This window comes from Phaethon aethereus (assembly GCF_964289735.1).
Source record: "Phaethon aethereus genome assembly, chromosome: Z".
Classification (NCBI taxonomy): Eukaryota; Metazoa; Chordata; class Aves; order Phaethontiformes; family Phaethontidae; genus Phaethon; species Phaethon aethereus.
In genome coordinates, this window is record NC_138577.1 from 32652413 (window position 1) to 32680336 (window position 27924).

Below are 27924 nucleotides of genomic sequence, written 5' to 3' on the forward strand. Positions count from 1 at the left end.
ATATATGTATGCTTTTTGGAAAGTTATTGATTAGGTGATTAGTTTAATTGTTAGATACATTTCTTTAGCCTAATAACTGTATGATTATGTTTAACGGCCTATTCTCATAGACGTTAGGCTGTATTTGCCTCAATGCTAACATTGTAACAATGTGTAAACAGTCAATCACAAGGAAAGCAGGCCTCATGAAAATTAAAACAAAGAAGAGTTAGGAGCAAGGACTGAGAGATTAAAGAGAACAGAGAAGATATCTCAACCTTGAGCATAGAGACAGACTGGCAGGAGTGCTCAAACAAGGATGATAAGAAGGAACTGCTTCGCTGGACAACAGAAGGGGCAAACATCCAAGGAGAAGAAATTATCCTCAAGAAACATGTGACCATAAAAGGGAAAAAGGAGTGGGGGGCTAACTCCCCAAACGACCACCGACGACCAACCGAGACCCCCGCGCATGTGTAGTCTAGTTTTGCAATGCCAGTATTATGTAAATGCAGTGGATAAGCAGGGAGGAGGTGATTTCTCGGAAAATGGGTGAATATTCATGTCTTTAAGGAATATAAAGGATGAACTTTTGTTTCAGCGCACGCATGTTAGGAGGAGATATCCCCCATGCGTCCAGCGCTGCAATAAAGGTGTCTGCTTAGTAACACTTTGATGTTAATGAGTTTAGATTTCTTGAGTTTGAATTTCTTTGAATCACCTCCCTCCCTGCCCGCCTGCCGCCCCGAACACCGCGCTCTGCTCGCGGCCTCACCGCCTGGACCTGCAGCTCGACGACCACCTGCCGCGGCATCTGGGCGGCCGAACGACCCGACCCGCGTTACGACGGCGACGGCGGCGCCCCCAGCGGCCGCGGCGCGCGGCCCGGCCCCGCCCCGCTCCCTCGGGCGGCGGCGCCGTCGGTGGCCGCGCGCCCGGCGGAGACCCTCACGGCCGCGCCCGGCGGCCCTGGGCGCGCGCCGGCTCCTGCCCTCGCAGCGGCGGGCGCCTAGTTTTTATTTTTTTTTAAATATTTATATTATATATAGTGTGTATATATATACGCGTATAATTTGTCAGCGTCCTGCGGTAGCCTTCGGGGAGGTGGCCGCCCTCCGCCGGCACGGAAGAGGCCCGACACACGGTACTCCGAGCAGGGACACGCGGGAGCGCCTGGGCGCCGTAACTGCTGGCCATCGCGCGCTACCGGCCTCGCCGGGGAGCTGCGGCACTTCCTCGCGGCGGCGGGCCTCCCGCGAGGCGGGTGCAGCAGCACGCCCGACCCGGCCCGGTCCGGGCTGCGCGGCTGGCGCAGGCCCCGCCCGACGGCGCTGGGGGCGGCTGCGCGGCGGCCCGCTTAGATGGCCGGAAGTGGTGCATGCCTCACTTCCGGCGAGTGTGTAAGCGCCGCGGGCGGCTGGGGACGGCGATCGGCGGGGGCTCGGCGGCGGGGATGGCGCTGTGGCTGCCGCGCGCACGGGACAGCGGCCCTCCGTCGGAGGAGGACGAGGAGCGGGGGCAGGCTCCCGCCTCCCGTCAGCGCCTGCCGGAAGTGCAGGTACATCCTTGCCCCCCACCCCCTGCCGCCCTGCCGCCCCGCCACCTCGCGCCGCTTCCCGCCCCCGGTGGCGCAGCTCTTCCGCCCCGGCCGGCGCGGAGCTGGTCGGTGCTGCGGGCGCTTCGGCTGCGTGGCCGCCGCAGCCTGACCCCGCCGCGGGGACGGGGCCGCGGGGACACGTGGGTCACCGCGGAGCCCCGCGCGTGTCGGGGCGGGGGTGTGCGGGAGTGTCCGGCCCCCTCCGCGGCCGCTCCGCCGCCCGGCAGCGCGCCAGGAGGGGCAGCGCAGCTGCCCCGCGGGGGCGGCTGGCGGCTGCCGCCGTCCGCGAGCAGCAGTTCCACGTTTGACAAGTGGCTGGTGGCGGCTGGGACAGAGTTAATTTTCTTCCTGGTAGCTGGTGTGGTGCTGCCTTTCGGAGTTACTGTGACATAATGTCGATGACAGACGGATGTTTAGTCGTTGCTAAGCAGTTACAGTGCTTCTACTCAGTCAAGGACTTTTCAGCTCCCCGTGCTGTGCCAGCGGGGAGGGGCACGGCAAGCTGGGAAGGGGCACAGCCAGGACAGCTGGCCCAGGCCGGCCAAAGGGATATTCCCCACCATATGACGTCATGCTCAGTGTATAAAACTGGAGTTGGCCGGCGGGTGGGAGCCGCTGGGGACGGGCTATCCATCACGGGGTGGTGAGCAATTGTTGCATGGTGCATCACTTGGTTTTGTATGTTCCTCAATAGTGATGTTAATATTACTGATAATTATTTTTATTTCATCTTTCTTTGTCCTATTAAACTGTTTTTATGTCGACCCGCAAGGTTTTTTTTTCTTTCCTGATTCTCTTCCCCCGTCCTACCTAGGGAAAGCGGGTGAGCAAGCAGCTGTGTGGTGCTTAGTTGCTGGCTGGGGCTAAGCCATGGCAGCAAGTCATGTGTAAGAAGCTGTGTTGAAGTTACCCCAGCATCCTTATGTCTAAAAAGCAGATATCCAAGTGATGTGTTTGTCTGTTGGCTAGGGCAAGTTGTTTTATAAATATGTTGTCAGGAATTGTGTGGTGACCTCCTTAATAGATTTTACCAAAAGGAGCATATGCTTGTGCTGGGCCTCAGCCACTTCATAACTTAAATTCCACTTTCACTGTCAGTTCAAGGGAAGATGTGGGCCATCTGTTAGGTACTAATCCACACTGGAATGCAGGCAGCAGCAGTTACTTTACTGTTATGATCTGACACCACAAAACTGACTTTCTTCTCATAAGTATATATGCGGAGTATCTCACACTTGGCTGTTGCTATCATTGCAGCCCAGAGATAGCCAGAGGGTTTTCAGCTGTGTCAAAAGTATTTTTACAGTCTAGACACTATAGAAGTACACGATCCATGATTTTGCAAATGCACTTAAGAAAGTTAAGACAGCTTGATTTAGAAATCTCTTTCTAAAAAACATCTAGGTGTACAATACCATGCTTCATCACTCCTGCAAATATAATGCTGCATATCTAAGGTGCGTTACCTTTGGAATTTAGGCCTGTCTGCTCCTATACAAACTGTAAACTGTCAATTTTCCCTCCATAAAGAGCATGTCTAATTTTCCTCACAGACATACAGCCAAGGGATTGAATTAGCCTGCCAAAGAGAACGAGAGTTCGTGAAGCACTCGGTAGAATGCACGTGGAACCTAGCAGAAGCCCAGCAAAAACTTGGTAGCTTAGCACTGCATAATTCAGAATCCCATGATCAGGAATCTGCTCAAGCAAAGACTGAAGCTGCAGAGTTGAGATGGAGAGAGGAAGAGTGGAGAAGAAAAGAAGAAGCACTAAACCAGAGGGAAAGACAGAATTTATGGAACACAGATCCTGTTAGTAAGGAGGTATTTAATAAGGTATGACCCATATCAGTGTACATAAAAACAAGTGTTAGCCTCTTTTTTTATTCTACTTCTACTAGTATTGTCTTTGTGTCCAGTACAGCACAAATCCACAGTATGTGTTAAATGTTTGGTGGTTTGGGTTTTTTCTTACTTTGCCTCATGAAAGGGAGCAAGCTGCACACATACGACAAATTTGGATACATTTCTCTACCAGAAGTGCAGATCAGAACTTGTGTGGTTCATCTAGGTATTAGATATGAGCCGGCAGTGTGCGCTCGCAGCCCAGAAAGTCAGTCATGTCCTGGGACTCATAAAAAGCAGTGTGGCCAGCAGGTCAAGGGAGGTGATTCTGCCCCTCTACTCCACGCTGGTGAGACCCCACCTGGAGCACAGAGTCCAGCTCTGGAACCCTCAGTATAGGAAGACATGGGCCTGCTGGAGAGGGTCCAGAGGAGGGCCACAAAAATGATCAGAGGGCTGGAACACCTCTCCTATGAAGAAAGGCTGAGAGAGTTGGGGTTGTTCAGCCTGGAGAAAAGAAGGCTCCGGGGAGACCTTATTGCAGCCTTTTAGCACCTAAAGGGGGCTTGTAAGAAAGATGGGGACAGACTTTTAGCAGGAGGACAAGGGGTAATGATTTTAAACTAAAAGAGGGGAGATTTTGACTAGATACAAGGAAGAAATTTTTCACAGTGGGGATGGTGAGACACTAGAACAGGTTGCCCAGAGAAGCTGAGGATGCCCCATCCCTGGAAGCAATAAAGGTCAGGTTAGATGGAGCTTTGAGCAACCTGATGTAGTGGAAAATGTCCCTGCCTATGGCAGGGAGGGGTGGAATTATGTAATCTTTAAATGTCCCTTCCAACCCAAACCACTCTATGACTGTAGGTAGTGCAGGTGTTGCCAAATGTGCTGAACATGGAGAGTGTGCTTCTCTACCGTGCCAAATTCTTAAATGCGAAACTGTTTGTTTGCCTCTAATATTGACTACTGTAATACAGATTATTTAGCACAGCCTTTTTTTATAGTAGAATCTCAGCTTTTATTTCATAATTTAATTTCAACAGCTACCACATCTCCTAATTTCACTTATTTAGCTGCATCCAGGCGGGAATGTACATGATTCTCATTGTTCACAGATCAGTGAGTTCCTACATGAGGACAGAAGTTTCTCAGAGTTCTTTGGTCAGTATACTATAATAAGGCTTCTAAACTCCATTAGAAAATGCACTTTTTTAAAGAAAGTCTTCTAAAGCATATGACAAGACTCTAAAATTAGAATATAGCCCTTTAAATAGTAAAATATAATATAATATTCCTATATATCACAAAAAGGTGTATCTGGAGTTTCTGTGATAGTACAATTTTTCTTTTCCTCAGAGTTTTATTAATCAAAAAAGAAAAGAAATAGAAGATGAAGATGTGTCTGAACCACTTATGCAAAAACATGAACAGAAGATTAGACACTTTGGTGAGTGTGCTTTTTCCACCATTTTGCAGTTCAAACTTCTACAGAATTTGTGTAGGTTTGCTCCCTGTTGTACAGAATAAATGGTAACAAATGAAAGACCTGGCTAACAAGACTGTTCAGCTTTGTTTTATCAGGACAGATAATAATTTCAAAGTGAAATAAGGTGTAAACTGTAGAAGCTTGTTAGCTCCTGTGATGAATAAGAACTTCAATGGAGAAAAACATAATACTCAAATGAGTTTAAACCCTGAAAACTAGAGTTCTAGCAGCTATTTCTTCTGTTCAGTAGGAGAAGGCAGGGACATTCATAGAAATGCAAGTGGTGTATATAAAAGTGCGTGGCATTGTCTATAGTTGTCTCCTTTTAATAAATATTTTTCTGGTGGCTCTTAAGCCACAAGGGTAATGACTGATTAAAGGGAAATGTCTGTAAACGCTTACTGAGAGTATATGTGCATGGAATTGTGCATTTCTTAAAATTATATTTAATTATCCACTAGGTGTCACTTTAGCTCTGTCATAATTGTTGAACACAATTAAGCACAAAGCTGATCTTGTAAAGTAATCTGAAGTTTTGATGGTTCTCTGAAGTGCCTTACATTCTTCATTACAGGCTGGTTTCAGACTATGATATAGTATAGCCATATTTGGAATTCCAGAACAATCAAGAACAGGACAGAATTGGCAAAATTAATTTCTTTGTACAAACTTGTTTTTACGAAGCTATTTGGCTTCTAAGGATCTTAAACTGTTTTAAAGAAAGGGTTTCTAGCCCTGTTAGCCTTAGCAAGCCTTGCAAATACCAAGCTGAGGCACAACACTGCCAGAGTACGCAAATAGCAGTGACAGGCACAGGTTCTCTCAAATAACTGCTAAGTGTAATGATAGTGGAATCAGAAGATGTCTCCCCTGCTGTGCATTTCAGCATTAAAAAAGAGGCTTTCTTGCAGGCTTTGTAGCTAAGTGTTGGGCAAAATTACTTCGTTGTCTAAATTCAGAGTAAGCTGTTACAGAAACAACTTTATTACAGAAGGTCATCAGTTTTTCTCTTGCCTTCTAAATTCAAAGCCATTTTGTTATTTTAATTCAGAATACGTAAGTTTATTGTAAAAAGGGACAATACATTAATGCTCATTCAAGTCTCTCGTTCTGTGCTAGCTGCTGCCAAAGGGCAGTGTGGATTCACTAGCCATATTGCATGAGTCCCATTTCTGGATCTTGCTCTGGCTTCCAAGCAATAAAGGACTTAAGCAATGATAGCTGTCTTGCAAACAGCCATGTTTTCTCTTTAGGCATTTGTCTGCTAGAATTAAGATTAGCTTAGGTCATTACCACTGAATTATCTTTAGCCCAGTTATAATTATACACTGATAGACGGGTAAAGCTGTACATCTGGTACCTCTTGCCAGTAATGACTTGACTTACAGTGATACATGAAGGGCAATTTTAAGAAGTGGTCTGAGTATTGAGTTCCAATTTTTAAACTCAGCTCTTTACGTGAAGGTAGCTTCATGCTATCACAATTCAATCTTCTAGTTAAGTTTCCAATACTGATGTGGCTTTGCTTTTTGAGATCAGGCTGTTCCTGTAATTAAATTCAAATTTCCTCAAAACCTAGCAAATCATGTGTTAGAATCACTTTCATTTTTGACAGATTACATATTCTTTTCTTTGCATTCCTATTTGCAAACATTTAGAGGATTTGTGTTTGTTAGAATCACTGAATGTAAAACTCTATCCATAAACTTTCTAAACTATTTGATGATGTAACTAATAGATACCTGCACCGTGTTGTTAGTGTGTATGAGAACTGATTAAAAATAACTTATCAATGATGCTAGAGAGGCATTAAAATACAGGAAATTGTGGCTGTTAATATCTTCAAAGTCTGATTATACCTTCTGGTAACACTCAGCATTGGTTAGATGTATAAATTAAACCCCCAAATTTGGCTGCATGCTGTCATTCTGAGGTTAGGGAATTGCAAAGGTGTTATATATACTGGGGTATCAATGCAAGTAACTTCCTTGCTGCATTAAATCATTTATCCATTTAGAATACCTTAACTATGTTTCTCTTACTAGGTATGCTGAGCAGATGGGATGATAGTCAAAGATTTTTGTCTGATCACCCGTATCTTGTATGTGAAGAAACATCTAGATATCTCATGTTGTGGTGTTTTCATCTAGAAGCTGAACAGGTATGAAGATGATGTCTAAATTGTTTGAAAGCATAGTTTCCCACTTGCAGTATAAGAAAGCTGACCAACTTGTTTAGCTGTTTAACTGTTTGTCCCACCCTCTCTCTACTTTGTTAAAGAAAAATTTTATAGTGCATTGTCATATATATGTCTAGTTATAACTAATTATCAGTCTGCTTGCTTCTGTGAGCATCAGTTCTCATCTGTTTAGGAACTAGAACAAAAGGAAACTGTGCTGAATTTTATAAATATAATCACAGGAAATATCTTTAAATCATAACTTTTTTTCAGAAAAGAGCTCTGATGGAGCAAGTAGCACACCAAGCAGTTGTAATGCAGTTTATTATAGAAATTGCCAGAAGCTGCAATGTGGATCCAAGAGGGTGTTTTCGTCTCTTTTTCCAAAAAGCCAAAGTAAGTCAACTTGGGTAATGATGGGAGAAACTCTTGATGCTGTTCAAGGGACCAGTGTTTTAGAGAAGGTTTCTTCCTAACCATAAAAGGCTAAAAATTGTATTGACTGACTTAAGCTTATGGGAAAGCGTTTTCTTAGCAATTCTTTTATAGACAGAATATTTTGGTGTAATTCTGATTTTGAAAATTAAAATTTAGTGGATTTTGCTAATGCCAGAGGGAAGGCAAGATACAGCAGGGGGACAACCGGGTTGTTACAGACAAGTAATAACTAAGTAACAACAGCAAACATAGACCAGTTTGAGTACTGATTTTGGCTGATTACACCTGTGTTTTCACAGTGTACCTGTGTATTATCACAACTTCCCATTTCATCTGCCCAAAATACTGTCCCTTTCTCATTACTGAAATAGAGCAATCCAGAGTTATGCAGGAGAAATGCAGGAAGACTGAAACTGTAGTAGGCTGTATTCAGTCTACTGAAGACTAATGGATCTCAATACTGCCTAAAGAAGTTCAAAGTGCAAGTCAACTTTTGACCAGAGTGCTCCAACAAGCACCTATTGTTCTAAGGGTACTGGCTTCTGAGATGGAATAAAGGAAAGCCTAAAGTTAGATTTATTTTTACATGTCCTTAGATAAATCAATTACTTTGCTTCTACATATAAATAATACAGATTGTCTTAAAAAGAAATCTACCTGAAATTGCATTTTAAATTGACTAACATTATTCTTAAGTTATTCACAGTTATTTCCCAAAGGGTATAACATGCATTACTGTGTGGGGTTTTTTCAGCACTGTGTATGCTTACAACTCAAAAGTAAATGTGGCTGAAGTGCAAATATTTCATTTTTCTGTTTGCAGACAGGAGAAGGCTATTTTGAGGCTTTTAAAAATGAACTTGAAGCATTCAAGACAAGAGTGAGAATCTGGTCACAATCACATGGCTTTCAAACTATGTTACTACATGATCTCTGTGTCAATCCTGGTCTTGTAGGAGAGCTGACACCTTTTTCACAGGTAGGTATATTATTTCTAGAAATTAATTTAACTAAAGTAGGATTAGCTCCTGCCTTGAGAAACTGTAACTTCCTGAAATATAAAGAGGATTATTTTTTATAGAACTGCTAGTGCTCAGGATATAATGTGCAGTATTAACAATATGCAAGGCATACATGTGCTTTCTTTTTACTTGCTGGAATTAAGAAAGTGTTAGCATCAGGTCAGAAGCATATGTTAGTTCAGTGCCCTTACGTTTTCATGTTTCAAGCAAACACTGCATCATAAAACTAATCAGATGCTAGAATTCTATTCGCAGTCTTTACCACAAGCAGTGAAATGAGCTTTCAGTGTAAAATAACTAATCCTATTCATGGGATCATTCAGGTAAGTCAAGCCTAAGGAAGGTCTCCTGTTGTGATAAAACGAAACTGAGGGTACTTAAGTCTTTTGTTACAGTACTAGTGATGGCCACTCTCATGACTGAAGAAGCAACTTAAAAGATTGTAAAAAATTAGGTATTAGGGAAGGAGTCATAATTGAAACTACATATTTGAAATAATTTGATAAAAGTACCTCTCAGGTGAAATCCAACAGCTGAATTTTAAGTAAACGTGTAGTCAAGTGCTAGAAATACTGAGACCAAATACAACCTATGCCAGCAAATTTAAAGAATTCTTGACACAGTGAGATAATACTGGTTGATTAATTTTTCAAAGATTATTTCCTTACTATTGCAAATTTGTCTTATCTTAAGATGGACAACACAAAGGGTCCAACTCAAGCTAAAATCTCTCTCTCTCTCTCCCCGCCCCCCCACCCCCCACCCCCATACAGTTATGGAGAATTAAGCTGTCAGTTTTTCATCTCTTGCAGAACACAGGTGATCTACAAGGTTCCATAAACACAGATGTCTGCAGTTTAAGCTCTGTGATACAAAGAGATGAAGAAGAATCCAAAATGATGGACACAGTATAGTACTCTTAAGATTCAAGGCCAAGTACTCTTGTTTCTTAGCTTTTTTTTTTTTTTTTTCCCTCCAAAGAAACAAACATGGCTATTTTCTTGATACTTATTTTTCTGGGTACTGCACTTTATTTTTAGTGTCAGATTTTTGTTGTTGTTGTTTGGTTTTAGGGGGGGAAGGGATTTTGAAGGGTGGGTAATTCAGAAAAACTTGTAATATTGTTTGAAAATGTGCTGCTAGGTTTTTGGTTGTCCTTGAAGAGCAGGGTTCTCATATTGCCGAATGTGAAACTGGATGTGTTTTCTGCTACTAACCTTGCCTTTTATGATTTTAGAAATTAAAGTATGAAAAAATAAAATCTGCACAAATACAATGTTTACAAGAAGCGGTAGATTCTTGGTAGAATCTGCTATTGTCTTACTACAGATGAGGACATGTTTTACTCTAGGAATATTGGAGATCATAACTGTATTCATGCTACCTTGCTGACATTATAAGCTCTCAAATTTGGTTATCACTAATAGCAATAAATCAATATCTGGTATCAGTATTTCAGATCTGAATGGATTATATTAAAACACTGGCTTTCTACCTCTACTAGGGGGATTTAAATGTTACATTGTGCTTTCATTAAACATTATTTGGTTTTATCCTAAAACATAAGCAGTGCTTGTCTATATATGAGTGCTGGGCTGTATGATTTTTGAGTCTGACTCTCTTCTTGTTCATAAAGCTAACTTCAGCTTTATTTTTTGGTTAAACAAAGTCTCATTATAGGGAGAGTATTTGATGGAGGGAACTCGAGGTACAAGGACTAGGCAAAAAGCTCTGTCGCAGTTCACATAGGGTAAGGTGTCATGCAAGGTTTGAAAGATACTTCACATGCTACTAAACTAACGTGGGTTTCTGATATTGCCAACTCAAACAATTAAAGCAGAAAATCATTAAAAGCTTCCTGTTTGAGGAGCTGGATATCCAAATACTATTTCTAGACAAGGCCTTCCACAGAATCTCTGCAATCCAAAATTCTACTGTGCTTTTCTAACTTGCTGCTATTTCAGCAGTTCTATCTATAAAAATAGACTGGAAGACTCCAGTGAAGACAGCTCATACTTTAAATAATGGTATCAGTACACACTTTCGGTCCTTTACTGTATTGTTCTGATTTTATATAAGGTCTGGAAGGCATCTAGATTTCAATAGCTTGATGAACACAGTCTACCTGTAGGTGCTAATTCAGGCAAAAGCTGTGCTGAGATCCAGTAATTTTCAGCTTTGTCTATAGCATAGGTAGAGAAAAGTCTTAAGTCTGCAGTGTGAGTATTAGTACAAATGCAGTAGCAAAAGTAGGAGCTCCAAATCCACTGATAGAATTAGCTGTTTGTGTGCTTTGTGTTCTCTAGCACTTATTTTGCAGACACTGAGGGTAAAGGAGCAAGCAGCAGCTCTGTCCCCAGTGCAGATTAGAAATAACCAGCTTCAGTAGTAAAGTAAATTTTATTTTAAGTTTGACAGATAATCAAGAGAGGATAAGTAAACACTGCCTTCTCCTTAATAATTAGTTAATTATTAAGGGACATGAATAATTTCAGGGTTTTTTTTTAACTGAATGTTATGTACAAGGGTAGTACGGGCAGTGTAGCATAGTGACTTGCAATTGCTACCATTAGGAGTAGAGCCACATTGATCTAGCAACTTGTGATATACTGAAAGTTATTTTTAAAGTTTCTAAGGGGCTAAAAGTGGATAGTGTAGAAATGTCAAACCATGAGGAGATCCCCTTCCAGCTAACTAAAACTTATGTAGGCTGGCAAAAAAACAAGCGTAGCTGCTTTTTATTGAAATTAAAATGAGAACTAAGCAGCACATCAGGGTTTCTCATTGTAATGTGGTAGCTACTGTTTTTTAACCATGACTTTTTTAAGGAAGTGCATCTCTAAACTCACTCAGTTTACAGCCTCCGTATAGACATTTCTGAAAGTACAAGTGGTCAACCTTTTGGCAAGCTTGCTTTAAAATGTAAGGAAAGCTACTTGCAGTGATAGCTGCTGCCCATATTGTTCATTTGTAGTAATGCTAAGACTTTACAAATTCTACATGGCCATCTTTTTTTGACAAACATTTGAGTCTATGTCAATAATGCTAAAACAAGATGTGCAGATGTAGTCCAAGGTACATCAGCACCACAGCTCTGGAGTTGTTTACAAACAGTCACTGCAAAAGGAGACTGGTACCTGCATTAGTAGGACACAGCTACTTCAGATATTGCCTAAAGTTGTTTGTTCCTCAGGTTTTGCTGACTCTTCTTGAAACTCTTAATCTGGTGAGCATAAAAAAAAACAGCTAGGAGACTTCACGGAAAAATAGCAATGTCTGCATTACCTAGGCTGTTTGTAACTCCAGTTATCTAGTGAATAAATAAATAAATACAAGAGCTGGTCAGAGACATGAATTCGTAGTATGAACTCATGAAAACCAGCTCAATCACTACAGTAAAGCTTGCTACAGTTAATATGACCAAGTTAGTAATTTGATGCCAGTGCCAGGATTTCCCATAGTCAATGAGCCGTTATTTTTCAAAGACGGTAGAAAAGACACACTATTCAAGATCATCTAGCTACATGCTTACCATATTACAACTAATCTGTTTGGTATCTGCTGTCTTTGTGCTAATGAAGTCTTACAAAGCTGCATACAGAGGCTTTACCAATGTGTTACACATCACTGAAAGTCCATTTCTCATGCCTGCAAAAGATAGCTGCTCTGAGAGCAGAAATATAAACATAATAATAAGGCAAATCACCCAAGCAAGTGTTAAGGGTAATTTAAATCCAGCAAAATCAAATAACATCTGTGCTAGCAAAGCTAAAAGAATGTGACTGTCCTCCATGAGATAACCCATATGTATGCCAGTTCTGGTCTGAAATGGCTTTTTGCAGAACAGTAGTCATGGTTCCCCACAGCTTCTGGTTGGCCCGAACTAATCACACATTCAAGAAACATGCTTTCATAACCCTTATCATTGCATCACACTGCATTTCATGAGTGAGTAAATCAATCAATGTGCTTTGTTATTAAGCTGTATTCTGAAATGTGTTTCCTTCACCAGTCAGTGTTTGCAAACATTAATATTTTCTGAATAAGAGACACAAAAGTAGCTGCTTTTGTTAAAATCAGTTACTATATTATAAAAATTAGGTATATTTAATATTAAAAAATACAGCATTAAAGTGAGAACCACAGGCAACAAATTTTTATCATAATGTAAGTTAAGGACAACATGAGACTTCAATTACTGATCAGTCTGGTAGACTACTTAGAGAAATCCTTGGTTGCTGAATCTCATGTAATCAAGTGTGAGCTATGACAGGTGAGCAGAAGTTAGACCTATTTTCACCTGGGAGTGGCAGCATCTTTCTGGCTCACATCTGGCAACCTGGTTTGGAGGAAAGCATGGATATGTGGCCAGATCTTATTGGTTTCTGTTCCAGAGAAGGATTTCAGTAACCCTTTTTCCCTAAGGAAGAAAAAGAATAAAGCATTGTAGAAGTCAAATTGTCTAATTGTTCCAGGATCTCCACCTCACTTTAAGACTGACCTGGCAAGAGCGTGCAGATATGCATGTGGTTTAACACCAAGAACAGACATAACATTGGGAATGCAGGCTGGACATGTATAACTCTGTTCCTCAAACAGTGAGCTATTGGCCACATCAGTTCATAAAACTGACAGCTGTCCACAGAGTACTTAATAATAAACTATGAAGGGTAAAAATAAGCAGCAGCAATACAGTCATATAGCATATGCTATACAGCAGTCATCCAAACAATCGTGACTAACCCAGGTATTGTAAAATTGCACTTAAGAATGAAAGAAGGTGTACCAGAACAAGCAAGTGAACAAGGCACAATCAAGTTATTCTGAAGTAGTTCTAGCAGCTAGTCTTATTGATAAAGTATGTTGTTATCAGTAAGAATAATAGCTTAGGCCTATGTCTTACTGTGGTGCTTTGAGTCATTTTCACTTCAGAAAGCTACCAAAGTCAGAAAAATCATTGTCAATCCAGAAAATCTCCTTCTTTAAAACATTGTCAATCCAGAAAATCTCCTTCTTTAAAACTTTAAAACTTCAAAGATGAAGCTTCTAGTCTTCTGCTCAACAGTTTTGGTAGACCATAGTGAAGGGTAGCGGATATGGAGACAGAGGAAGGGCAGTCACTTCAGGATGTTGTCAGAGAGTCTGATTTCTTTGTCTAGGCAAGGTAACACTACATGGTGACCTACTATTATCTATAGATTAGCAATGTGATATTTTCAGCTTTACATTAAGACAAACTTTACAGATAATTTTGGCTCTTAAAAGAACTAACCACAGTGCAATGGCAGTATTCTGAAAGAGCTACTTATTCCCAAAGAGTCTTGCTAGCTGTGCCTGTCACAGGCCTGTTCTTTGAACAGCCACTTTTAAATCCTCATTAACATTTGTGTATCATCACTTCTTGACCCCTTGCCCCGTTAGGAGAGCCTTCCACTTAGACATCTAAAGGAGAAAATACTCTTAAATCTTCCAAAAAAAGGACCTGTCTCTTGTTACCTTACTAACCAGAGCTATGTTGCTCAGAATGGTATTGTAATGTATTGAATAATGCATAGCACTCTTTGTAAAGCTAAATATAGCTGCAGTCTAAGAGTCTGCAGGCTCTTTTGCTAAGCAAGTTCCTGAAGAGATTTTGTGCAACAGTGGAACACATACGTATTTTACAGGGTTGATTTCTTACTGAGTTGATGAAAGATACACTGCTACTCATACCACATTCACTGTTGGAATATTTCTGTAACTGAAGAGATCAGTTCCCCACTATGCTAATGTGTAGCTTTTAGAATGTGGAAGAGTAGATTTTACTACTTACCTATAATATTCTAGAACAGGTTTTGTTTGTGCATCATAAGCCTGCAGCCTTTTGGTAACCGTCTCTGGCTTATCATCATCACGCTGAACAAGTGGCTCTCCAGTAATATCATCAATGCCCTAATCATGGTGAAAAGAAAACAGTGGTGTATATTTCTTATTTCTGCTTAAGTATGTTTTGTGTAATTTTCTATTTAAGTTATGATGGGTTTTCAGTTAGTCAAGGTGTAGATTTCTGCTTATAAGGAGAAAGGCTACTGCCCATATCTTATCTAGAATATAAGGTGTTGACTTTCCAGTAAAACAGTCCATCAGTGTCGTGGTTTAGCCAGCACAATCATTTAAAAATATTTTCTCAGTATTGGCAACGAACATCAGGTCATAGTAACTTGACCAATTTGTCTTCTGGAATATTTGTTGAATATGGGAAATACGTAGACAAAACCTTCATATATGAGTAAAAGCAATACAACTGTTTGTAGTATGTTCCCACATAACAGGAAACAAGCAAGAGACCAACTGGACCCTTGTTTGACAATACAGAAATGGGGAAAGGAGTTAATGGCCCCTTGATTTTAAGTCGCAAAATGGAAGAGTTATCATTTAGCAACAGCTCTATAAAAAATGGCATAAGAGCCATCTGAAGTTTTTCTAGGCTTCAGTAAACAGAAGTAGGGACCTAATGTGTGAACTATGACAGCTCCTACTTTAATGCACATTTCACCTCCAATTCACAGAATTGCTTCAAATGATTAGAGCTTTTAAGCCTTGAACCAGCAATGACTGAAGATAATATTGACCACTGGCATATCTTATGAAGGACTAGCTAGTGGCATAGAAGTTGGCTCCTTCTTAGGTGCATTCAATCATTGTGCATCTGAGGACAGAATATGACCCACCACAAATATAAGGGACACTTTGCTCCTTTGTACATATTAACTAAATCCTCAAGAATTTTGATTTTCCCTAAAGCCAAGTTTAATCTGACATTTGGAGTGGGAACATGGGTGATCTTGCAAATACAAAGCCAGTGAGACTACAAAAGTGTTTTCCTTTCCTGCATGCATTCTGGCAGTCAGTCAGTAAGCATGACTTCTCTGTTCATGAAGGTGTTGAGAACACATGAAGCTGTACAGAACACCTGTATCATATCAGAGATGGATTTATATGGTCAAACTTACCTTTTTTATGTAACACAATCATTTAAAATACTCAGCTGTTTATTTCTAGCATCTATGCAGGCAGCCATACTAGTGCCTTCACTGTACCTATCAAATACTGAGCCTTCAGCCTTGCATTGATTTTAAAGCCATCATCTTTTGGTTCTGTTGAGTAAGTGAACAGTTTGCAGGTTTACTAGATAACAGAGACAATTTTATTTCAGCTGTTCAGCTCCATTCTATGGTTTCACTTAAATATTGCAATCTACTTTACTACCTTGTGATATCCCTGCTAATTAGTGGAAGGTAGAGTGGAGTGTTCCCAATAGCAAAGCTGTTGCAGCTGAAGCCCACTCTTTGGTAGGTCTGATAATTCTCTGTTGCAGCTTGCCTATGCTCTTCTGCAATTAAAAATAACCATGACTTAAAATACTATGTTTTAAACAATGCAAAGGCAGTGTTCCACTTCTTCATTTCCAGTGCTTACCTGCTACTTCAGCTGGCCTCTTTTCCTGTAACACTGAAATCCAAAAACTACGAGGCCTGCTATGCTTCTGAGGTACTTAATAGAGCTTCCAGGTGAAGTGTGATGCCACAACAGGTAAGTTATTTAGAGTTAAGGATGAAATACAGATTAAGCTGAATTGCACTAAGACTACTCCGAGTTCCCCAAAAATCTTAAGGTAACAATGTACAATCGTGATCTTAAAGTTTACTATTCCTCTTCAGAATATCTCTCAAACCATGACTTCTTTGATCTGTTGAGAAGCTTCCCTGACTGGCAAGTTTCTGCATCTGATTTTGCAATACAACAACTGTTTCCTTGAAAATACCCATCCTGGTTAAATATAAACACAGGGAAAGCATGAAGTGGATTCCTCCAACTGGTGATTTGGTGTGCTTCCTAGATACAAAGAATGAGTCCTCTGGAGGAAGGAAAAGGAAACTATATTTTGGACTGTACAGGCTGCAAACTTGCAGAACAAGCTAAGAACAATCCCAAATCCTATGCCAGTGTGCAAGACTGAGAGTGTTCCAGATCAGTGAACAGCTTTAACAAGAGCTTACAAAACACCACGGTGTTCTATTCTGCAGGGGACAAAATCAGCTTGAGCTTCTACCAGGTCACTAACATACACTCACAGGCAGGGTGTTACCAGAAAGGTTTTGTGCTCCAAAGAGATGAAATGAGCCTTTTTTCTTCTGAGCAACTGTGTTTTGCAACAACATACGCAAATATTATCTTACTGCAATTACCAAATGCAATGCAATATTTATTTAGTGTTGACACCAGCGTGTATTGCTTACCTGCACTTTGGGAGGACTGAATTCAAGATTGTAGACCCTGCCACTAGCAGGGTGGATCCAACGTGCTGTGAGCCGACATTTTATGGTCTCAAATGGCACATCTAGGTCAATCACAGTGTCTACTTGACATTCTTTATCCAGGGCTTCTGCCTGAGCAACTGTTCTGGGGAAACCTTTTTAAAGGAAACAACTCCATAAAAATCCAATGGCAGAGTTATAGCAAAATTACCTGGATTCAGTCATTAGAGAAAATAATTGTCAGAAGAAAAAAAAAAGTGTCATTATACTGTAAAGGTTGGAGACATCAGATTTTCCAAGTATTTTTCAGTGTGTCATGGCACTCTAAAGGCACGTGTTACTACCAGAGAAATCTAGTGGAACTTAAGAAGGGGCGGGGGGCGGGGCAGGGCGGCAGTGAACAAGAAAACCAAGGTCTCCACAAAGAACTTAAAATTAAAAATTGACCAAAATAACTGGTGGTCACAGCTACGTCAGAACATGCTATTGCACCATACATTCACTGGAATAATATCTCTACCCACAAAGCTCTTGCACTGCCTCATGTTTTTCAGTAGCTTTTAATTTTCAACATAGTATATAAGTAAACCTCTCTATAAAGGCAAGTACTGATAGGTACTTAAGAAACTCTTCTTTGCATAACATTGGTTGATGATGCCATTGCCTGAGTAAGTAACCAGCCAAGAAATAACCTTACAATAGGGAAGACAAAAAAAAATTATCTACTGAGTTTTGTCTAACACATCACAAAAGGAAAGAGTTGATTAACTCAGACCCAGCTGTTGCTTGTACATGAAGTCTGATGCACCCGGTTTGCATCACAGTCATCAACTGCCCTCATCCTGTTCCTCTCACGTTCACATTATCTCGTAGAAGTGCTTCTAAATGTTAAGAGCAGACGGAGATCCAGGACTCCAGCACTGCTGTTCTGTCTTACTACTAACAAGCTAGTCAGCCATCACACATCTTAGTTATGCAGCTGGAAAATGAGTTTACTTTGGGACTTAGTAATGAAAAACTTCTTCAACAAATTAAAATGCCTTTACAAAAGGATTTAATTGAAACTGAACCAGTGTTTGCTACATACCATGTATTCTCAATACAGAAAAAAATTATCTAAAAGATATGATGAATTATGAAGAATCCAGGAGCACAGAGAAAAGTGCCCTAATTGTACAGCACAAAAATCTGAGCAGATCATACCCCCCCACACATGACTCAGACTGCTACATCTGCTATGACTAGCAGCCACCAACCTATGGTAAGGCAGTGGAAATGGGTATTTGGCTAACTGAGCATACAACCATTTCAGCAACTCTACTTAGTTTGACCTAGCTGACCTCAAACTGTTTGTTTTGAGTTGCAGTTACCAAACTAAAGACTTTCTGGTTAATACGCTTCAACAGAACAGTATTGTTCCTACAGAGTCAATTATGCCAGAGCTATCCCTAGTGTAATTCACTGAGTCTTATTACAAATGCTGATGCAGACAAAATTTCTGCTCCAAAAGTTTAAAGGCGGCAGCACATTAACATGCAGCAGGAATTGATGTATTCTCTTATGGTCTCCACACCATCCTCCTGTTAAGAGTTGCCAGTGTGCCCAGCTATACTGCTACACATCCAGAACCACAAGACTGGAACTTTGTGTACACACGACCTGGAACTAAAGAAAAAAAAAAAAAACCCCAAAAAAACACCTGCAGCTCTTTATTGATTAGGTTTCATTGTGCTGTTCACTGTGGGAATTAAGACTTTGTTTCACTGAGGAAGAACATAACTGTGACTAAAGCCACCAGAACAGATCACTGTACAATAAGCAAGTATGATAAAGCACTAAGGGACAGAGCATGCTGTGGATTTTTCACTCCCTCTAAATAAAAAGCCACACCAACAGTTTTTTAGTTTTATCTACTGAGACAGGTTGTGACTAGAATCCAAAAAATACACACATCCAGCCTAGACACTATCTTTTTGTTGCGTGTCCAACTGTACTCCCATGAGCTAGGGTAACAAGAGAACCAAAGAACAAGCAAAAGAGACCTTTCAGAGCACATAAGCAGTGTTTTTTCACTCCATGTTCATGAAGACAGCGGCAAATGCATTTTCTTTCTACCATGAATACTGAGCTTATGCTGCAGAATTGCAGAACAATTCACTCCAGGAAACAGAACCAAAGAGCAAATGAAAGAGACCTTTTACAGCACTTAAGCAGTGTTTTTGTTAGTGATTTATTACCCAATGTGCTGCTGCAGCACTTGCTTTCCATACCTACCTTCTTGCTGCATCACATACCTACCTTTCCGTTTAAATAATTCCTCAGCCCCATTCTTCAAAAGTATTCTATTCCTCAAGGACTTTAACAAGAAAAGGCTTTAAAAAAAGAAACTTCTCAAAGCATATTTTAAAGGAGAAATAAAGCATAAGAATTACCAGAACCGCAAGTTTTGAAATTTTACTGGAGTGTTGAACTACCCTTTTCAGTGTGAATTATACATCCCTGTAATGCTCTGAAGGCAGGATGCACCCAAATCATTTCACAGCCAAAGAAACTGGGGCAGGCTTGCTGCTGAAGATTTCACAACAAGCTGGCAACAAATACTGCCCAGTTACTACGACGCAAGGATAGGTGCTGGAGCGTAACTACCCACAGGTGACCAAAGCACTGCTTTCCAGTGCAGATTTTCTCTCTATAGAGTGATATCAATATGCTAACTTACCATCCAATAGCCAGTTGTACTGAGCTAGACCTTTTAGCTCACTCAGCACTAGTCGCGTCATGATGTCATCTGGAATAAGCCGCCCTTGGTCAATGTAGGACTTGGCAAGGATTCCAACTTCTGCAAAAGTAAGGGAAGTCACATTACACTATCCGTGACCTCCAGCAAGTGAAAAAAACAGCCCACAAGCCTGCAAAAAATTTGTTTTGATCAGGATGGCGCAGAACAGTAAAGTTGTAAACAAGACAGACAGTACGTTTGCTGCAGTTAAAAAACAGATGATCAGTTAGGATCTGATCATGCAACTATACACCAGTTTTAATTTGATCTGTCTGTAGTTCCACAGTTGGCAACAGGGCATTCAGCACACCTCTATCCCCACACCTTCTGAATAATTTTACTAGTAAGTATCTGAAATACTAGGTTACAGTAACTAAAATCAGGAGAAGCCATTAGAGAAAAGAGTCTTTAAAGAAGAAACATAAAGGATACAAGTTCATTAAGTGTCCTGGTTTCAGCTGGGATAGAGTTAATTTTCTTCATAGAACCTAGTGCGAGGCTGTGTTTTGGACAGCAGCCCTCAGGTTTCCTGTCAAGAATACTATTTTCTCAGTGTTGGCTAGTAATTAATTTGTGACTTCACTACAAAGAGCAAGGCCTTTGGTATTTAAAAGAGCAGTAAGCAGTGGGACATGCTGGCCAGATATGTATTTCTATGATTACTAGAGCCACAAGAGGATGTTTATAGATGTTGTTAACTATTTATGGGAGCGTGCAGACACTAGTATTTTCCCACGGAACTGACTAACCTTTGATACCAGTCATTTAGCCCACTGGCTCGCTAAAATACCATACAGGCATCACACTTCCGGATGTCATGCTCCTACATGACAGGCAGCAGCATGCTGTAGATCACACAAATCATGGGTATTGCCAGGAAGAAATTAATTTGCCTGGGTTGTGTCATAGAATCATAGAATCACAGAATCTTTGGCTTGGAATGGACCTTCAGAGGTCATCTAGTCCAGGCCCCCTTGCAGTGAGCAGGGACATCTTCAACTGGAGCAGGTTGCTCAGAGCCCCATCCAACCTGACCATGAAAGTTTCCAGGGATGGGGCATCAACCACCTCTCTGGGCAACCTGTGCCAGTGTTTCACCACCCTCATTGTGAAAAAGTTCTTCCTTACGTCTAGTCTAAATTTGCCCTCTTTTAGTTTAAAACCACTACCCCTTGTCCTACCGCAACGTTTTAGTAACTGCTAAAAAGTCTGTCCCCATCTTTCTTATAATCCCCCTGTAAGTACTGGAAGGCTGCAATAGGGTCTCCCCAGAGCTTTCTCTTCTCCAGGCTGAACAACCCCATCTCTCTCAGCCTGTCCTCACAGGAGAGGTGTTCCATCCCTCAGATCATTTCTGTGTCCCTCGTCTAGACCCGCTCCAACAGGTCCATGTCTTTCCTGTGCTGAGAGCTCCAGAGCTGGACGCAAGACTCCAGGTGGGACCTCACCAGAGCCGAGCAGAGGGGCACAATCACCTGCCTCAACCTGCTGGCCACACTGCTTTGGATGCAGCCCAGGATACGGTTGGCACATTGCTGGCTCATGTCTAGCTTTTCATCCACCAGTGCCCCCAAGTCCTTCTCGGCAGGGCTGCTCTCAAGCCCTTCATCCCCCAGCCTGTATTGAGCCTGTACTGATACCGGGGGTTGCCCCAACGCAGGTGCAGGACCCTGCACTTGGCCTTGTTGAACCTCAGGTGGTTCACATGGGCCCATTCCTTGAGCTTGTCCAGGTCCCTCTGGATGGCATCCCATCCCTCATGTCAACCACACCACTCAGCCTGTTGTCATCTGCAAACATGCTGAGGGTGCACTCGATCCCACCACCTGTGTCACCGATGAAGATATTAAAGAGTACTGATCCCAGTATAGACCCCTGAGGGTCCTAGGCACAAAGTCTCCATGGCCTTTGTTTATAAAACAATTACCCGATTATGTAAGTCACCCAAAATAGCAGCTAGATTGGTTTGACCGTCGATGAGCAGAAGCTTTTACTTGCAGCCAATTCAGATCAAGCTAAAGTAAACTAAACAGAAGAGCAAATGGGATGGACTGACATACAAACACAAGATACAACCACTTCGAGCAGAAAGCAATGAAGAATGCCAGTCCAATCACTCGATGCAGTATTGGAACGTGCAGTAGTACGGAGGCTCTTCTTCAGACAAGGCAGCTGAAAAGCAATGGAAAAGCAATGCCCTCAAGTAATGCAAACAGTAGTTTTGGTGCTGGGGGAGAAAAAAAAAGTAATAAAGGGACAATTTCCCCTTATTGGGTGTTCACACCCATAGTCAGGCTTTGAAAAGTTTGAAGCCCATTTAGAAACAGGCACTATGCACCTTGGTCAGACTTCAAATAATCCTCACAATGTGGGAAAGAGTCAGACTCTGGTGCTTGAGCCCTCCAGCACATCACAAACTGGAAAGAAGGTGACAGCCTGCCTGGGTACAAAGAGTCTACTCTTTTCCCTACCTCCTTTTTTTGAGGCCAGCACTTTGAACTATGTACCCTGCAAAAGTAGGCTGTGAGGAGGAATAAATTACATCTAGATAGTTTAATGTACACTTGATGCTTGGATCTGTTACTGATTTACGCTGCAGCGTTGCTCTAGCCACACTGATCTAAGAACATGCGCAAGGCAAGGTTGATAGAGAATGGTAGTAATGTACTTTGGAAAGACAAATGAGCTTTTGAGCCCAGAGAGGTTTAGAGTACAGCAAATTGTAAGGTCCTATTATTAGACCAACAGAGCTGTAAACATGCTGCCTCTCTCTACAAACCTCAGGTCATTTAGAAAGTGACTATTAGAGAGAAAGAAAATAGGCACAACTGTGCCCAAATAGTTTTAAGTTAGGACAAAAAGGTTGCATAGTAGACCATAGCTTGTTTTTTTTTTTTTCCCCTGTTGTTGAGGGTGGGATTTCACAAGGTTTTGTTGGGTTTTTTTTGTTCTGGGTTTTTTTCAGCTTGGGTCTGAAACCATTGCAGGCATGGCAATCTTTGGAATTAAAGGCCACATAGGATTCTTTCCTGTCTAGGTAATAACAGGTATCCGTGTTTCATGGTTTTGCAAGAGACTGGCATGTCCTGACCACATTACAGCAAACAAGCTCTAGCCATATTCAGACAACAGGTCGCTCAGCGCTAGAGAGGTGGTCACAGACTCTCCACTCTCCAAAGCAGCAGAACATGGTAATAACTGCAAATTGCTAAGGACGCTTACATGTTCAACAGGAATTTTCAACAGACGAAGTCCATTTTCACAAGACAGCAAATACTAAAAATGGCATTGTGTAACTATTGTTAATTACACTTAATTTTCCAGGTGTTTTAACTACCCAACTTAGCCTAACCTAGATCCCAGAGAACTGAGAATTGCAGGACTCCTCTATTATAATTAAAACTCATAAACTCTTTGCCTCTACTAAACTTGTCAAAGCTCTCCAAGTTGCCTCGTAGTCCCTCTCCCTCCTTCAGTCTACGGCTTACTCCTGCTACCTCAGTATTCATCTCAATCCTTTGCAGATAATTTCTGCAAACAGTGACTCACTTTCAATAAGACAGAGCTTCATCTGGGTTAATTAGTGAATGAAAAAGTCTGTATCAGATTCCTGTAAGTTCTACACCAACTAATTCGGAGCAAATGTGATCATCTCTTACACCCTCCACTGGCTTGTCTCCTCACACCCAGGGTTTTAACGTGTCTGCTACACTCTAATTTCACATCCTGGTTCTCCTGCACATTCTTTCATCTGTCCAACCCACCTAGAATACTTTGCCACATCACTTTTCTTTCCACTACTTCATGGCTTCCTCCTCAAATCAAGCAATGGGGTATTTCCACTTGCAGTTTCCTCTTCTCACACACCCTTCAGCTTGATTCTGGGTCTCTTTGATCTTGCTTCCAAGACATACTGAAAGAGCACAAAACCTGAAGTATTTAGTAAACAACATATTTCCTTCATCTTGTGGAACACCTTCCCTTCTCACTAGGTCTGACCTATATTGAAAGATATCAACAGCAACAATTTTGTTTTTGTGACCCTCTGTAAATAAAAACTTACACTTGCGCAACCAAACAAACAGAAAAAGCATGAATGTGATCAGATATGCCTGCAGAGGTGGTGCTCCTAGCAAATGTTTAACTTGTAGATATCAACTGTAGTAAAGTTGGTCAACTAAGCCAAAGTCATTGTTCTTACAGAGCAAACAGAACTTGTGTGAAAAAGAGATGTGGAAATCACATCACATCACAATTTATTTCACAATACAGACAATTTTTCACCCTCAAACACACTAGTAAGCTTCCAAAACCAAGACTGCCAGTTACCTAACCGTAATATTGCAGTGATACGTACAAGCGAATGTAGTCCTCTGCAGCTTCCAAGTGCTGGGAATAAGAATACTCCCAGTTCATCACATGCAACCTGAAATGGTTCTTACAAGGTTTGCAACCCCACCGTGAAGAAAAGCAGATGCAGAAGTCAGGCGGGACCTTTCATCTTTGCAAAAATGCAGCAGAGAGACGGGTGGTGGCATCTCAACAGAGAGCCAGAGGTCAAGCTAGGACTATATAGTAAGTATAATTCACATCATTTCCTAACACAAGCAACTCTGTATGCACAGACTATGCTGAAATCTAAGCACGATACGAACTTTTTGTTAGGTAATAATAATCTGAAAATTTTGCCCATGGCTTTTGGAAAGCACCACTACAGCTACGTCTGCCAGTCTGCGACAAAGCCTTCTGAATTTGGAATAGCTGGTAGTGCTAGGTGCCTCTACTTCTAGCCATCTAACAGGGGTCTGAAAAAGTCTGATTGCCCGGACATCCTCCTCTTGCCCCGTCTGTTAAAAACATGAATATTTTCCCCCTTTCAAGATGCTTCAGCTGGAAGACCGTCACAAACACCTACAAAAAACGCTGGGTGCTTACAAAAAGCACCAAGACGAGGAAACAATTAGGTGTTACAAAAGCAGGAAAACGCGATAAACGCCAGATACGCCTCCTTCACAAAGAAGATGCCAAGTGACAGCTTTGAGAAGCTCCTCGGCTGAAAGCTGGAGGCTCATTTCGGTGGCCATTTGGGGTGGGCACACAGAGGTGGGGCTAGGGAGCAAGAAAACCCCTTTGACGAAGCTCCCACGGGGGGCCGGGCTGCGCGGGGCCGGTTCCCGCGGAGGGAGGGGGTGGCGTTCGCCCGCCCCGGATCGTCCCCGCCGCCACCCCCCCACCCGCCCCCGCCGCCGCCGCCTGCTTGCTCTGAACTGTCCCCCTTCCCACCTGTCTTCTTCTGCATGTTGTCCCTCAGCAGGTCGCCGCTGGAGAGGTGCTTCATCCCGAAATGTTTGATAATCCGAGCGGAGACGGTGCCTTTCCCGGAGCCCGGAGGCCCCATGATGACGGCGCGCAGCAGCGGCTGCACCACCATGCTGCTTCCCGCGGGCAGAGGGACGGGCAGGGGGACGGGCAGGGGCTCCGCCTTCACGGGGAGCACCGCCTCGGCCGTCCTCCGCAGGACCGGGGCGGTGGTGGTGGTGTTTGGTGGGGAGCCGGGGCCGGTCCTCCCAGGGAAAAGACAGTGGCAGCTTTTCTGGCTGTCAGTCAGGGGCAGGAAGGAAAGATCCTTTACGTAAAAGGGGAGGGGGGGGGGGGGCGTGTGCGTGGTGTGTGTGTGAGTGATATAACCAAAGCAAATCGTGTTTTAGAAAGTAAAGCATCGGAGTGCATTCGGGCATCGCTGCCCTAACTGGCCCTGACCTACCTCCCCACACCCCCTCTGCCCCAGAGCCCCATTTCGCCTGCCGGCGGAGCCCTCAGTCCATGCCTCAGCCTGTCGCCAGTCGCGGTGCTGAAACTATCGTGAGGATACCGCCCTGCGCAGGTGCCGTGGGGCTGTGGCTGTCGGGTGAGCGCCCTGACTCTGCTCCCGGCTCATCCACCCCACCGTGCAGCAGCCCAGCTCTTGCTGGTCGCTGACAACGAAGCTCCAGCCGTACGGCAGCAGACAGCCGCATTTTAAAGAAAGCTCTGTCTGAACTTTCTTTAAGATACTTGGATGTGAACCGCTGCAGGTTGGCCTTGTTTTGAGCAGCGTTCTTCCAAACGACGTCCAGAGGTCCCTTCCCGCAGGCAGGAGTCGGGCACTCTCAGTTACAGCAGAACAGAGTGTTGTAACTAGAACAGAAGGCTGTACCACTTGCTGAGTGTCCACTGAGATGTCCACAGCAGGAGGAGTGAGCCTTCCTGCTAAAGGTTCTGGACATGCTGATGGATCTCAACCACTGGGATCTAGACAGGCCACAAGTGAACAAAATTATCTCACAGAAAGCAGAGCTAAAGCCAAAATCTTAATGAAATTCAGCTTTCTGTTTTAAAACCTTATTTAACTTCAATGCTTTTACAAAAGATTTTGCAACAGCGGTAAGAAAACATTCAAATGGACGTGTGGTACTTAACAGTATGAAAATGGGAATGTAGCCCAAAAACTGCCCAGCTGACGAAATAAATCACCTTAACAATTAAGTAGGAAGGCACTGGCTTAGCACAGAAATCTTAGTATGAGCATAAATCTTATTACATTGAGCAATGTGAACCTCCATAATGGAACCTAGTAATACCTTTATTCTAGAATGCAGTAGGAGAGAAAGAGTGAAACAGTCAAGGCTTTACTGAATGTTCCCAGGGCAACATCTCAGTCTGCCAAAGCACCACAGTCTTAAACAAAATTTGGTGACAAGAAGCCATTTAGATGATAGAAGCCATGCGGTTCATTTTAAGCTCCACACTTCACAGACTCCTGAAAGGTGGAAGTCCACAAAATGTACAGAAAACACCAGAGTGCTCCTAAAGTAAATCTGTGGAAAAATGGGATAAATATGCAACAAAATTTGCCAGAGAGACCATTAACCCTTATCTCCAAAGTCACCATGTATAAAAAGCAGAAATAATTTATCTGCCTGTTAAAGGGGGAACCTGAGGTTCAGCCTCTCTACAGGCACTGTTGAACAGCTCAGAAAAACTCCACGGAGGAGTGCTAAAATAATCCCACTGTGGAAGATTACTTAATAACCTGTCTGAACTTCATAAAGGATATGCAAAGAAGGGGTGGAAGTGGATAGAAAGGCACTTCTCTCACACACACACACATGGTCTTACTAACACGGCCTTTGCAGAACAACAGTGGGTACTTATATTATAAAAATTATGTAGTAAAATAAATGATTGTTACCCTCTCCTGGGCTATGTTTGCCGGAGTCCAAACCTTGTCCTACTGGATTTGCACAATATTTGTGACATATTCAGAAGTGTAAAAGGAAATCACAGGAGGATTTGTCCTACTGAAACAGGTCTTTGGTTCATTAGTTCACATACAATGTTTTACACAGCTTTTCTGAGTTTTAAAATATGCACGTGATTTTTTCTGCGGCCATTATGCTAATGTTTGGAACACGACATTTTATTGTCTTCATTCAGACTTAGTTATTTGTATCTTAGCACAGTAACCAATGCATAATTAATACAACTTGCATTGTATTCTGAATTAACCTTTTTCTGCTTACAGACCAGATGCCTTAATCACACATGTAGCATATAGGTATAAGTTAAAATCCCAGTTCTTGCTCAGTGAGCTTTATTGAGGTTGCCCTTATGGTGGCTGAACAGTAATCAAAACAGTGTTTCAAAGAAGTCCAAATATTCTTTCCAACAGAGAGTCTTTCAGGTTTCTCAGCATTTTTTCAAGCACAAGAAATACTTTAAAGAGGATTGTTAAGACTTAAATTGCCAAAAGAGTTCCTGTCATGTCTTCTCCTTGGAGATCTGAATCTTTTCTTTTGAGTTTGATACAGAATTCCTTTAGTACTGTCAGGTAACTACTTCCCAAGTGTTCTATTTTATACCAGAATGGTTTCTTAGATGAGAAAGAAGTTACAGTATTATATTGACTTTGGCAGGACTTCTGACATGGTCTCCCACATTGTTTTTGTGCTTCGTCTGTGTGGATGGGTAGACGATTAGATGAGTGAAAAATTGCCTGAAATCAAGGTCAAAGTGTAGTGGTTAAAGTTTTGTACCCTACTGAGAAGCTGTTAACGAGTGTAGTTTGTCAGGGTCTACCCTGGGACCTTGTCCTCTTTAGTATCGGCAAATAACCCTGGGGAAGAGACAGAGCACACCCTCAGCAACTTTGCAGGTAACACCAAGCCGTGAGACCTAAGTGGACAGGCCCAAGGGAAGGGCTGCTATTCAGCAGGGTCAGGTGGGGGAATGGGCCGAGCAGGAATCCCTGTCAAAATTCA

The 27924-nt window shown here is 42.2% G+C and overlaps 2 protein-coding genes across 2 annotated transcripts; one reads left to right on the forward strand and one right to left on the reverse strand.

The window, feature by feature from the left end:
• Positions 1–1432: 1432 nt before the first annotated feature.
• CDC37L1 (cell division cycle 37 like 1, HSP90 cochaperone) lies at positions 1433–9809 on the forward strand (the record flags this gene model as incomplete). The annotated part of the gene is made up of 7 exons (XM_082013543.1): positions 1433–1537; positions 3130–3411; positions 4780–4870; positions 6955–7070; positions 7362–7484; positions 8350–8505; positions 9361–9809. The coding sequence occupies 7 exons, from the start codon at positions 1433–1435 to the stop codon at positions 9460–9462; spliced, it is 975 nt and encodes a 324-aa protein (XP_081869669.1). The 3' UTR covers positions 9463–9809.
• Positions 9810–12844: 3035 nt separating this feature from the next.
• Positions 12845–25055, reverse strand: AK3 (adenylate kinase 3; the record flags this gene model as incomplete). The annotated part of the gene is made up of 5 exons (XM_082013794.1): positions 12845–12968; positions 14361–14479; positions 16828–17000; positions 19565–19684; positions 24908–25055. 5 exons carry the CDS (start codon positions 25053–25055, stop codon positions 12845–12847), a joined length of 684 nt encoding a protein of 227 aa, XP_081869920.1.
• Positions 25056–27924: the final 2869 nt, after the last annotated feature.